This window comes from Zonotrichia leucophrys, chromosome 1A, assembly GCF_028769735.1.
Source record: "Zonotrichia leucophrys gambelii isolate GWCS_2022_RI chromosome 1A, RI_Zleu_2.0, whole genome shotgun sequence".
NCBI classification, from domain to species: Eukaryota; Metazoa; Chordata; class Aves; order Passeriformes; family Passerellidae; genus Zonotrichia; species Zonotrichia leucophrys.
The window spans coordinates 24,769,861-24,782,685 of NC_088170.1; the positions used below are offsets into that span (position 1 = coordinate 24,769,861).

At 44.7% G+C, this 12,825-nt stretch overlaps 1 protein-coding gene across 1 annotated transcript in view; it reads left to right on the top strand.

The window, feature by feature from the left end:
• Nucleotides 1-2,478: 2,478 nt before the first annotated feature.
• The window catches only part of TRHDE (thyrotropin releasing hormone degrading enzyme), a 210,510-nt gene continuing 200,163 nt past the window's right edge, over nt 2,479-12,825 (top strand). The window contains exons 1-2 of the mRNA XM_064701951.1: nt 2,479-4,057; nt 9,505-9,778. Of these exons, the coding sequence (XP_064558021.1) occupies nt 3,243-4,057; nt 9,505-9,778 (1,089 nt within the window). The 5' untranslated portion in view covers nt 2,479-3,242. The remainder of the gene's footprint in view (nt 4,058-9,504; nt 9,779-12,825) is intronic.

The following is a 12,825-nucleotide window of genomic DNA, read 5'->3' on the forward strand; positions in this document are numbered from 1 at the left end:
AATATGAAGTTTCAGAATGATGGATGAGTTAAGGCTCATGAGCTATTTAACACAATACCTAGCTGCACCTTCTTATTGTAAGTCTCCAGACTGACAAGCCCAAAGAGGAGGGGTCGCAAACTTCTCAATATTTTGTTTCTGCAACGATGAAATTTGGAGGTGAATTTAGACAGCCTTAATTCCCACCACTCATGCCTTGTGCCAGCTTTTGGAGTGCTATTCCAACTTGGCTTAAAAGGAATCAGCCTCATGGCTCCTCATAAGGATGCAACTTAAACCTTTTACATACCCTCTCTCATACTGACCCTACAATTTATAGCCTATTATTGTTGAAGCTAAATTGCATGACTGACTCCCTTGGCAGGGCTTGGAAGATTTCAGCCTGGAGAGTTATGTATTTGTTATCTGTACATCAAGATGGCCAGAATCATGCTCCCCTGTTCTCATACACACACACACTTGTATCTTCCTCTCTAAAAGTGGCAAATCTGGTTAGCCCAACTACTCACTGCTTTTCTGAAAAGGCTTCACAAAAACCTTAACCTGTGAAACTTGTAACTATTGAACTGTATTTAATTAAAATTATTAAAAGTCAGAAATGTTTATAAATAGGACATAATGTACCACTTTATTCCAGGTTACTTCTACTCTTGAATTACATCTTTGCCTGAACATCTCCCTGCACCGCTGACAAGAACAAACATAACTGAAAGTGCAGTTCAGAGAGCGACAGAGGAAAACACTGCCTATTTTACTAATGCCTGATACTGACAGCCTGCACACAAAATCTTAAAAGCACTCAGGCACTTCCTTTTGTGCCCACTTTTAAAGGGTTTAATGAAACATATAGAAACTGACATTTTAAACCTGTAGCTTTGGATGTTATTTTGCCATGTCAGTTTCTTTTTTTTTTTCCAAATCACATAGCAATAGTTTTCTACCTTTCTGCTTCAAACTTCAGTCAACAAATAATGAAGGCTCTTTTCAGATAATAAAATGTTTCTGTTCTTTGACCGGTTCTAACAGGTGGGCAGCCAAATATCACCACAGGAAATACAGGGAATACAGGGCAACACTGATTATTGAGCAAAATCTTAGTCCTCCTAGGACATACAAACACAATGAGAAAGTGTATCAACATACCTCTAATTAAAATTTGTTAAGATTGAAAACCTTTTTTAGACTGTGCTGCAAGATAAAAATAAAGGCTCATTTCTTTCCAGAGACAGTAGACCTGAATACAATCCTTCTATAGGAATATATAAGGAAGCTAGCAAACTCCTTATACTGAAACTGGTAATCCTTAATCTGGTTTAAGTGTCAATAAATGATCATTTGTATTCTGCAACAGTATGCAAAGTGATGTAACACTTCTTGAAGATGTCGAAGATTCGGGACAAAGAAAGATTAGGCATTTCCTCTTGAAGTAAAATGGCTAATATATCACATTTAATGAAACTCTTCAGATTTGCTTTGCTTATGAAAGAAGTGCAGGACTTGATTTTTTGTTCTTTTCTCTTCACTATGGAAAGTAAGGCATTTATCTTGTGAATTGTTATGTATGCATTTAACTTGATGTACAGCATATATTCCCATAGATTCCACAGGACTGAATGCCAAAGATAGACACATCTGTGACTGCTTACAAGATTGGAACTGAAGAGCTTCAAAAGAGAAAATGAACAGAGATAGTTTTTGAAGTATGCAAGCAAAATAAGGGGAACAGAGATGCTCTCAGACATTGATCTAGATCCTTGCTGTATATATTAATTCTGTGTGTTTGCAGATCCTATGTACAAAAGTTTGGGTGCAATTGGAAAAAGTAGGCTGATTCGGCTTTCCACACAGGGACTCACTCCTAGGGGTACTCAAGCCAAGTGTTGCTGTATTATCGCAGGCAGCATTTAACACATCTTTAAATCCCTCCAGCTGAGGGGTGGGGGTTCAGCACTGGCAACAAGGAGAGCAAGAGAGGAAGTCCTGGGGCCGCGGAGTTACGGCAGGGAGATTTCTGAAAGTACCAGCCAACGCTTACGGCACGATTTTTTCCCGGGCATATTAATCCTATCGATTTAAGTAGGAGTATTTATCCTTTTCTGAGCTCCATCCTCACGTTAGTATGACAGCACTATTGTCGTTCAAACACGTAGTCGGCGGCTCTTTATTAAGTCTCTATAAATATGGCACAGTAAGGGCATTCAATATTTATGTGGAGAGCACACGCATTCGTGTGTAATCCCGGGCAGTCCTGCGCCTCGGAGGCTCTGCAGCCTCCCCACTCCCGGCGCAGCCTGGCCCTCGCCCTCCGCCCGCCCCGGCCGGGGCTCCCTCCGCCGCCTCAGCGACCTCCCCCGGAGCCGCCGCGTGTGACACACCGGAGAAAAGCCTCCCTCGTCCCCGCGTCGCCCCCGCCTCCCGCCCCCGCCCGCTCCCCCGGGGCGCCGCCGTCACCGCTGGCAGCCGGAGCAGCCGCTGAAGCCGAGGGGCGGCGGGGCTTGCCCGCCTCTCCCCCTTTCCCATCCTTTCCCTTCCCTTCCCTCGCCTCTCCCCGGTGCCTATATATAGCCGCCTCTGCTCGAGCCAGCCGGGAGATTGCTCTGTACCTGCAGGAGACAGGAAAGAGAAAATAAGAGGAGCGACTCTCAGGAGCCTGACCCGCTATCAGGAAGAGGAGGACGGGCCCGGCCCGCGCCGCTGTCCGGTGCTACCGCCCCCGGTGCCGGGCGAGCCCCGCTGGGACGGGCCGACCTGCGCGGCGGCGCCCCGGGGGCGCGCATGGCTCGGGCGCTGCCGGGGCCGGGCGAGGAGCCCGACCCTGGCCTCGGCGGTTCGGGACGCGGGGGAAAGAGAGCTCCCTGCGGACGGCGGCGCTAGCGGGGGGCCGGGGCGGCAGAGCCCTCCCCCCTGGCGCCGAGGTGCGCTCGGCGGCATGTGCTGAAGTGCCCCGCAGAAGCCGCACAAGTTGCCTGCTCGCCGTGGCCCGGCGGCCGGACGGCGGGGAGCGCCCGCCGCCTCTTGCCTGACCTGACCCGACCCGACCCGACCTCGTCCTCGTCCCGTTCCCCTCCCTGAGGGCTGCTCCAACGCGGGGCTCCCGGCGGCCAGGGTGATGCGGCTGGTTGGGAAGTGAGAGACCGTGCGTCCCACGCGGGCCGAGGGCCCCTTGCCTCGGAGTCTCCCATGCTGTCGGGGCCCCCTCGGGTGGCGGCGGCCCCGCGGGAGGCGGGGGCGGCGCTGCCGTGATGGCCCTGGAGGAGAAGCGTGAGAAGCGCCCGCCCGTCACCCCCATGATGATCGAGGAGGAGGCCGCCTTGCGGAACGGCAGCCGGGGACTGCCGCCGGGACCTTGGGCCGAAGCGGCGGGGCCAAGACCCCGCACCACGGAGCGGCACATCGCCGTGCACAAGCGCCTGGTGCTGGGCTTCGCTGTTTCCATCCTAGCGCTGCTGGCAGTGACCATGATTGCCGTGCTGCTCAGCGTCCGCTTCGAGGAGTGCGGCGCCGCCGCCGACGGTCCGCCGCGGACCGGCGGCAACGGGAGCCTCTCGGGGGTAGCCCGGCAGCCGCACGGTGCGGGGCAACCCCCCGGCCGGCCGGAGGAGGATGCGCGGGGCGGGGAAGCGGTGGAGGAAGAGGAGGAGGAGGAGGAGGAGGAGTGGCAGCGGCGGCGGGAGCTGCCGCCCTGGGCCCGGCCGCGGCTGCCGCGGCACCTGCGGCCGCTGCACTACAACCTGATGCTGACCGCCTTCATGGAGAACTTCACCTTCAGCGGGGAGGTGAACGTGCAGCTGGAGGTGCGTAACGCCAGCCGCTACATCGTGCTGCACGCCCACCGCATGCACATCGAGGCGGTCCGCGTGGCCGAGGACAAGCTGGCCGGCGGAGTGCGGGTGGCCCGCACCTTCTTCTACCCCCAGACCCAGGTGTTCGTCGTGGTCCTCAACCGGAGCCTGGAGGTGCAGAAAAGTTACAACCTTAAGATCATCTACAACGCTCTCATCGAGAACGAGCTGCTGGGCTTTTTCCGCAGCTCCTACGTCCTCCACGGCGAGCGAAGGTAGCGGACGGGCCGCGTCGCCTCAAACCCAACTCTGTCCGAAGTTGGCGGCCCCCGCGCCAACTTCGGCTAGGGCGGCGCTAGGACCCGGCGGCCGCGGCGCCGCCAGGCGGGTGATGCCGCTGGCTCCGCGCTGCTCGGCCCCGGTGCACCCGCCGAAGGGTGCGGGGCTCGGCCGGCTGCCCGGGCCGGGGAACGGCCGCCAAGGCCGGCCGGCTGCTGAGCGCAGGCCAGGCCTCGCATCCCCCCGCCACCTCTGTCAGGTCATCTCCGTAGCGCTCGGCTGTCAGAGCAGAGATGCGGGCGTTCTCGGGGAACGGCTTGGAGCCGCCCGCTCCAAGCCACCGGCCGGTGTCGTGAGCCAGCCGTGAGAGCGGCTGGAGGGCGGCCGAGGCTGCGGGAGTGCGCGGGAGCGAGCGGGGGCGGGCGGAGCTGCCGCGGGGCGGTGCGGGCTGGGCCGTGCGGAGGCCGGGCCGGGGTTAGCCGGGGCCGCCGCCGGTGAGCGGCGCGCCCCGCCTGCGCCTTGCACGCCCCGCCTGCGCGGGCAGGGCTGCGGGGAGCGGCCGCCGGGGCAGAAGGTGGCCCGGCGCAGCTTGGGGACGGACGGTGGCAAGGAGCAAACTTGCGAGGGTGCCGCCACTGAGGCAGAACGTCCGCTAGGTCCTTGTCAAGGCAGAGGCTCCGTGTCTGTTTCACACAAAGACACTGTGTTCGGCTGCCGTGTGCCCTGGTATGACAGAGCCTCGTCAGGTTACAAATAGCCGCGTGTAGGGCAGCGAGACTTCTGTTTTGCTTTTATTCTGTTTGGTAAAGCAAAAAACGTGGTGGGATGAGTTTTCACATACGCTGAATGCGTTTACGGTACAGCTGGGTCGCGGCAGATTTACACCCTGTGACCCGACTAACCTGCTTCATTTGCGGGCAGAGCAAGATTCAGTCTTGATCTGTATTTAGTCACGTAGTTAAAGCCCCTTGGGTCCCTGTCTGGGCCCTTGTTCTGGTGGGCAGGGTTATTGTGGAGGGCCCCGTTCAGTTACAGAGGCTTTGTTTTTAAAGAAGGTGTTTTCTCACCACATTGCGGCTTTGTAATGGAAAAGAAAGGCAAGGATGGACTTCTTGATAGTTCTGGCATGGTTTGTAATTTTAGAATTGGATTCTTTTTAAGCTGTCCTTTCTTGAAATATCTGTGCAGTGACAGGTTTTCTTTTCCTGAATCTTAGTGTTTTAGATTGTGGAAACAATTTAAATGAAACAAAGATTTTATAGTTGGTAGAACCGGGCAAGAATATTAAGACATGAAAAGCATCCTCACCAACTCAATTAAGTCAAAAGCCCTTTTATTAAAACATATTTTCATTACTATGATTACTGACAATTTTCAAAAGCCTGATATTAGAACCTCAAGCAGGATCGAAATTAAGTTTTTGCAATTTGTCATCAGAGTGAAATAAAAAGGAAATTTGAAAAAGCACAGTTGTAAGAAAAGATGTGGGTAAAATGCCTTTTGTCACAGTTGACTGAATGGTTGGGGTAATAGGGAGTTCTTACAGACCTGTGTTGAAATGGGCAAATGAGAAAACAAAATACTGTTAACAGCAGGGGGTATAATTCACTTTACAAATCTGAGAAGTTATTTAAGCAGTTATTATTCTCGTGTACTTTGACTTTGTGTAGGAATAATTGAACTCAAATTATAACTCAAATAGGTGTGGCAGTGACATTTCTCCAGAACTACTGTACTACACTTCAATACTGATCTCCTAGTTGAGATTTAGAAATCATCACCAACAAAAAAAAGGTGTATTCACTGTTTCAGTCATCAGGATAGTTTAAGACACAGAGTGGAAGGTGATGGTAAAATGTTTTTCGCAGTGCTCCGTGTGTAAGTTTTCAGATATAAATTACTTTGTTTTTAATACACTTAAGTATAGTCATGGGCAAATTACTTACCTTACATCAGGTACCATTGCTATATTGAAATCAGTGGCATGTTTTTCCTTTACACCAGCTCACTTATATTTCCTTCAGTAAAACATTTTTATAACTGTAGTCATTGCTTGGTTGTAGTTTAAGGTGTTAAATAGAAAAAGTGTTTTTCCTTTTCGTCTGTCAGAGGCTTAATGACTCACTATAGTATAAAGTGAATAATACCCATTCTAAACCAGGGAACTTTTTTGATCAGAGAGTGCTCTTACAGTAACAATTTGCATTCCGAATAATAACCCATTTTTAATATGATACTTATAACTGTTTTTAGTCCTCAAACACAGACAGCTTCTGTTATGATAGACAGACAGACTTGCATGCTCTGGGAGACCTTGCTGTTCCAGCAGGGCTTTGATTTTTTGACAACTTTATATTCAATTAAAGTACATCAGCCTCATTGGAGTAGTACTTGCTGTAAAAGGGTCCAAACCATCATTTTTCACTTTTGTTGTACACGAGGAGCAAATAACTCTGCTGGGAGGCATCACAAACATATTAATGCCTTCACTTTATGATTTTTTCCCCAAAAGTTAGTTTCTCTGGCCTTCACAGGTGATCGTTGTAAATCGAAAGGTAAGAGCTATGTTAAAGTGTTTATTTTCTGACTGAGATCTTTCTTACTGTACTTGAAATGTAAAATGCAAGTGATATGCTACAAATTTACTTTGCATTATGTGCTAGAATTTGCTGACAGTAATTAACAGCAATATAATACAGAGCTACAGGAGGAGTATGAAGGCATAATATAAATGAACATCAAAGTTTGGAGGTGAAAAGAAGAAATAAATTCTTATATCATGCAGAGAAAACAAAGACATATTCTTTAATCTTCTAACAACTAAGATGTCAAAATAGGTTATTGAGGAAACACATCTTCCTTTAATAGACATGATAAAATTAAAACACCTGCAAGTTACTGCCATGGGTATTCTGAGGAGACAGACTGAGCCCATCATGCCCTCAAGTACAACCTTTTGTGGTGGTATTTTTGGCAACAGGAGGTAAAAGTGTTGGTACCCAGAGAGCTGTGTAAAGGGAAGGATGAAATAGTCAAACTGCCCTTCACTTTTGGCACACTGTAGAAGTCTGCTTGTTTTACTTGAACACAGAGTGAAATAGATAGACAATGTTTTAGGTTTAGCTTGTTTGTTTTCTTTAAATGGTTAGGGTTTTTTTTAAAGCAGTTTTAAGATTTTGTTTGTTTTGCTTTATGGCACAACAAGCAAATCAATGTTTGATAGTAATGCACATGTTGTAGATATCACTATTATTGGTAGTTGGTGTATTTTTAGTATGAAATATTGACTGCTCTGTGTTTGCCCAGTTACGTCTATGTGGATATATCTGTCTCTCTGTGAAAACACAGAAGATGAAGAGTTTACCAGGGTTTATTAGCCTGATGAAGGGATTGTTTCAGTGGCCTAATATATATTAAAAGATGACTGATAAGGTCTCTGAGAAGTGGGGTGAAGATGTGAAGAGAGGGCACGGGAAATCTTCCTTATTTAGAGGGTATCACAGTATGACCAATATTTCCTAAGTACGCATTTACGTGTGTGTCGGAGCTCATTAAAATTGTTAATTGCAGAGGAAAGTTCATCATTCTTGCTTTGTTAATAACAGGCCAGTACAGTTTTCCATGCTCACTTGAAGCCTCTGTTGATGTCTGTAGCTATTTAGAATGTGCCTAGAATGCAGAATCAGGTCCACTTGAAATACTTTGCATATAAATTAAGTTGCTTTGCTTCATTTAATTGGCTGATTTGGCTTTGTTGCAGTAGTACAAATCCATTGATATGGGAGTTTTTTGGATTAACACTGAGATATCTGGCACTAACTTTTTACTTTAGATTTAGCAATCTTATCCAAAATGCTGGTTTTAATAATCCATGTTTTTTCATGAGGCAAGAAAAATGTGAATACCTTCAATAATTATTAGCCAAAAAAGGCTTTTTATTTTAGAAAGAAGACCAATGGTAACTGCTTCAGTGGTGGAAAATTTTTTCAAGTTTTAAAAAAGTTATCCTTATTGAAAACATATATCTAGTTCTATCAGGCACTCTAGCAAGAAAAAGGTGTAATGTTTCAATAAAATTATTTCTTCATTGCCTCCAAAATATGTGTAAAATCCAAAAAGTTTTAAAAAAAGTTAACGATATTTTTTTTTCCCTATGGGGTACCTATGTTTTTGTTTTATCAATGTTAGAGTATCATATTGCAGATTAATAGTTATATACTGATTAATAATAGGTATCACCATTTTCATTACATCAAAGCTATTCACCCATCTTTTTCCCTCAGAGGAATAACAGCTGAATTACAGCCAGCCTCTAAAATCTTGATAAATGCTTGCCTGGTATCTAAAATTGCGCAGTTATTTCCACAGATGAAACCTTGGAAGGTGAGACATGAATCAAAAAGCCTACATGCATGCTACCTTCACATTTACATGGTTGGCCCATGGTAATTTTCTTATTCTACATGGCTCCAGAAAATACTCTTACCAAACTCCATATTTCAACCTGTTAAGTTTACCTTATTTTTTCTACAAAAAGATCATGGTTTTTTTCCAAATGTGTAAATACGCGTCTCCATTCAGAAGGCTTCCTATTCTGTATCTGGATCAAAAATTATTTAGTTCAAAAAAAAAAAAGTTACAGGTTTTATTGTCAAGCTAAAGCCTTCCCATTCATGCTTAATAAATACCTTTACCTCCTTCAAAGATCTTTCCAAAATTTGGCCCATTAACTGAGAACATGGATTTGCTCTCTATAAAGTACACCAGGAAGAAAAAAAAAGCACGTGTAGAAGAATGGTGAAATACTTTATGCAGGTTTAATAATTTGCTTTCATTTGTGATTCTGCTAAGCTCACAGAATGGTTTTTTTGGAGGGTGCACAGACACAGCAGTGCTATGTGGTACTGAGTCCCAGGCCTACGTGCAGCTGGTAGAGAAGTAATCAGCTGTGGAAAGCAATGACCCTCCTGAGTGCGCTGTGTGACCGTAAGTTCTCATGCCCAGAGAAAGGTGAAGCGCCCTGTCGGTGTCTCAGGGCAGAGTGAATTCCCTGAAGGCTCTTCAATCCTGGTTTGAACTGAGTGTGCTTGTTTTGCATTGTGTAGCCAACAGTAGATTGCTTTTTTCCACACATATTGATGAGCAATACTGCGAGAACCTGAAGTTTGATGCAAGGCGAGGGTTGATTTCTTTAGTGTTACTGTGGTGTCTATAAATTTATAGGAAGTTTGTAGACCATTAATTTGTATCTATTGCATTGCAGTAGATGTAGTAAGAAAATGGTCAAGCAGTGTTCAAACACTATATATTTTGTGTATTACAGTTGTAATTATTTCCTCCTTTAAACCACAATGGTCAAGCAGTGTCTTATTTGGTATGTCTGTGAATCAAGTGCTAGGCACAATTAATAATCAATTTTTATTTTTGTTTTCTGCTTTTCTAGGTTTCTTGGTGTTACACAATTTTCTCCTACTCATGCCAGAAAAGCCTTTCCTTGCTTTGACGAGCCCATCTACAAGGCCACATTCAAAATCAGCATCAGACATCAAGCTACTTACTTATCTTTGTCCAACATGCCAGTTGAAACTTCTGTTTTTGAAGAAGATGGATGGGTTACAGATCACTTTTCACAGACCCCTCTCATGTCCACCTATTACCTGGCTTGGGCAGTGTGCAATTTTACATACCGGGAAACTGTCACCAAGAGTGGAGTAGTTGTAAGTATTTCTAACGTACCAAAAACATTTCATTACGTTGAAAACCCTAAAGGGATTGTACCAGCAAATATTTTAAATATATTCTTGATTAATATTTTAAAAATTTGCTTGTCTATTTAATGATTATGTGTATTGTTTGGGACCTTTCCTCGAGGTTTGTCTAACATTTTTAGTTTGTCTTGTGCCTTTTGTACATGGTTAGCTTAGTAGGTGTGGTTATCTGATGAAGTTTTAAACTTTTAAATATGCTGTTAGACTACACTTTGTTTTCTCTTGGGAAGTTTTTTCTTGTTTTTCCTGTAGCCTTTTCATTACCAGCGTTCATGAGATTATTAAAGTGGCAATACTGGTAAGGTTTCCAGTCTCCTTCCTTTGTTACTGACGTGTCCCTTGGTGTGCTGTATAGTAGCTCAGAAGGCTGATATAGTAATTTCTCTCTTAGATCTTTTGCCCAGGAACAGGACTTTGCAACCTATCTGCTTCCTGAGGCTGATGGAAGTCCTAAGTTTCTGAAGGTGTTTTTTGCAACTGTGGCATGATTCCAGGAGTTATGCCTTGAAAAAAAAAAACAAGAGAGAAAATCCTTTATTTATTTATGTCAGTTTTGGTTTTGTGTACAAATATCAAGCTCAGAACTGTATAACAAACCAAAACATACATGAGAAATGCTGTCAGCTTAATAGAATATTTTACAGCGCTGTCATCTTGATTTTCAGGTGAACATACAGAGAAAGCCTTCCTACTTAGTTACTGTGAATAACAAAACAGAGCCAGTTCTGGAAGTAGAGGACCAGACAACAGTTTGAGCTGTGAGCCTGGGCAAAGGAGTGTTCACCTTATACTCCAGCAAATGCTGTATGATTTTGTGCTGTAGCCTGGGGGCTTGAGGAAGGGCTGCAGACTGTTCATATCAGGAAATATCTCCTTAAACACTTTGAGCCAGCCCGAGCATTGTGCTGTAATGGAGGGAGCTGATCCACCTTCTCTGAGCCAAAGGTGTTCTTGGCCTTCCTTGTGCCAGCCATCAGCTCTGTAAAGCCATATGATCTGGCTGAAAACTGACCTGAAAAATAACCAGAAATGTGGTGAGTTTTCAGCCAAAACAGTTCACTGATCTGGCTTTTTGTGCTGCCACCGGAGTCCTAGCATGGATTTGAGGCTGTGCTGATGGAAGGCAGACCCAGGAAGCACTGACATTTAGGCTCATTTAGGCTGTCCTGAAGGGATCAACAAATAAGTCTTGTTTTTGTTATTGGAACAGTTGAGTAGGACACTGGAGGCCTTTCTTCAGGCCCTTTCTGCCGTAACCAGCAGACTGTGACAGTACTCTCTGGCACCACACAAGGAGAAAGTATGACTTGGAAGTGGTTCTCCTGAGGTGCTTTAACCTATAATGATATGGGAACAGCTGAGACTTAAGTAATCGTCATAGGATCATAGAACAGTTTGGGTTGAAAAGGACCATAAAGACCATCTAGTTCTGAACCCCTGTGCCACAGGCAAGCACACCTTCCACTAGACCAGGTTGCTCAAAAGCCACATCCAGCCTGGCCTTGAGCACTTCCAGGGATGGGTCATCCATAGCTTTTCTGAGCAACCTGTTCCCGTATCTCACCACCCTCAGAGTCAAGAATTTCTTCATAACACTTAATCTGAACCTGCCCCCTTTTGTTTTGAAACTGTTACTCCTCATTTTATCACCACTATTGGCATAACCAGATATTTGAAAGGTTGGGGATGGAACTCAGGATCATCAATTTGAAACATGCAACCTACTTCCTTCATAACTCATTTTACTGTAGTATTGTTTAGAGCTCATATTCTGTAGACTTTTTCTGCTTGAAAACATTTGGTGCCTTGAAAACAGAGGCACACTTATGTCTTGTAAAACAACAGATAGCTTTCTGCTGTTCTTGTGTTTTTTTTTTTCAAAACTGCTTTCAAGACTTTCGATTTACCTGGAATCTGAACAGAAAATCCAAGTATTCTTTTGTTAAGAATTATTGATTACTAGGGCCTTGTAGTTATGCTTAAGTCTATTGGTTCAGCACATGTAGGAGATACACATGTATATCCGACCAGCTTGTACCACTGGACAGAACTTTGCCAACAATTATGAAAATTAGTAGGCTAATCTTTGTGGAAACTTTGAGACCAAAATCCTACATAAATTGAGATAGTCTGTTACCCTGTAAAATTAGTTAGTCTAGAGTTTTAGCTCTTGTTTTTTTATAAAGCCCTTATCACAGAGCTATAATAACGCCCAGGAATACTGAAGTAGTTTGCACTGGGTTATTGGTTAAATATATTTTGCTGTTTTTCAGTTCCATTTGGGATCTGATCATCTTTTATCATGGTTCAGTTTTGTTGAAAGAGTGTGTTTTAAGGTATGAACTCATGGCAAGTACTTCAGTTCAGAGCTGCATTCTTTCAGATGAATTGCTGAGGTAATCCATCTTTTTGAGTCTTTTATATTGCAATGCCAGGAGTTCGTGGATGCTACTGAGTGAATTTGAAATCGCTGGAATCCTTGTACATGGAATTTCAAATTTCCTCGTTTCCTTCAAAGCCAATTTTTACTAAAATACAGTTATCCTCATATCCATGGCAGTTAAGTTAAATGTGTAATTAAAGTAAATTTGCTTATAAAAATGAATGGATTTTCATGAAAATTACCCAAACCTTCAGCATAAGCATCTTGATAGGCTCTTTCTTGTCTTGGTGAATCTTCATTTTAGTTAATGCAGTGTGTATTATATTTGTTAGTAGACACGTAAAAGACCACAGCTTGCATATACTTATGCTTTTCTTTTGGCAGCTCTGTGAACCTCATTGTAGTTCACAAAACATTTTGGGGGGAGTGGGCTGTCCTTTCAAATTTTGACAGCATGCTAATGATTATAATATCACTTCTTTTCCAGCTGAGCAGTATTAATAAAATACTGTGGTCAAAGGAAGATAAACTCTGAGGAATAGAACTAGCTGTGAGATGAAAAGCAGATTTTTTGGTCAAACTTGCTTAAATCTTTACTTTTCATTTTTTCTCA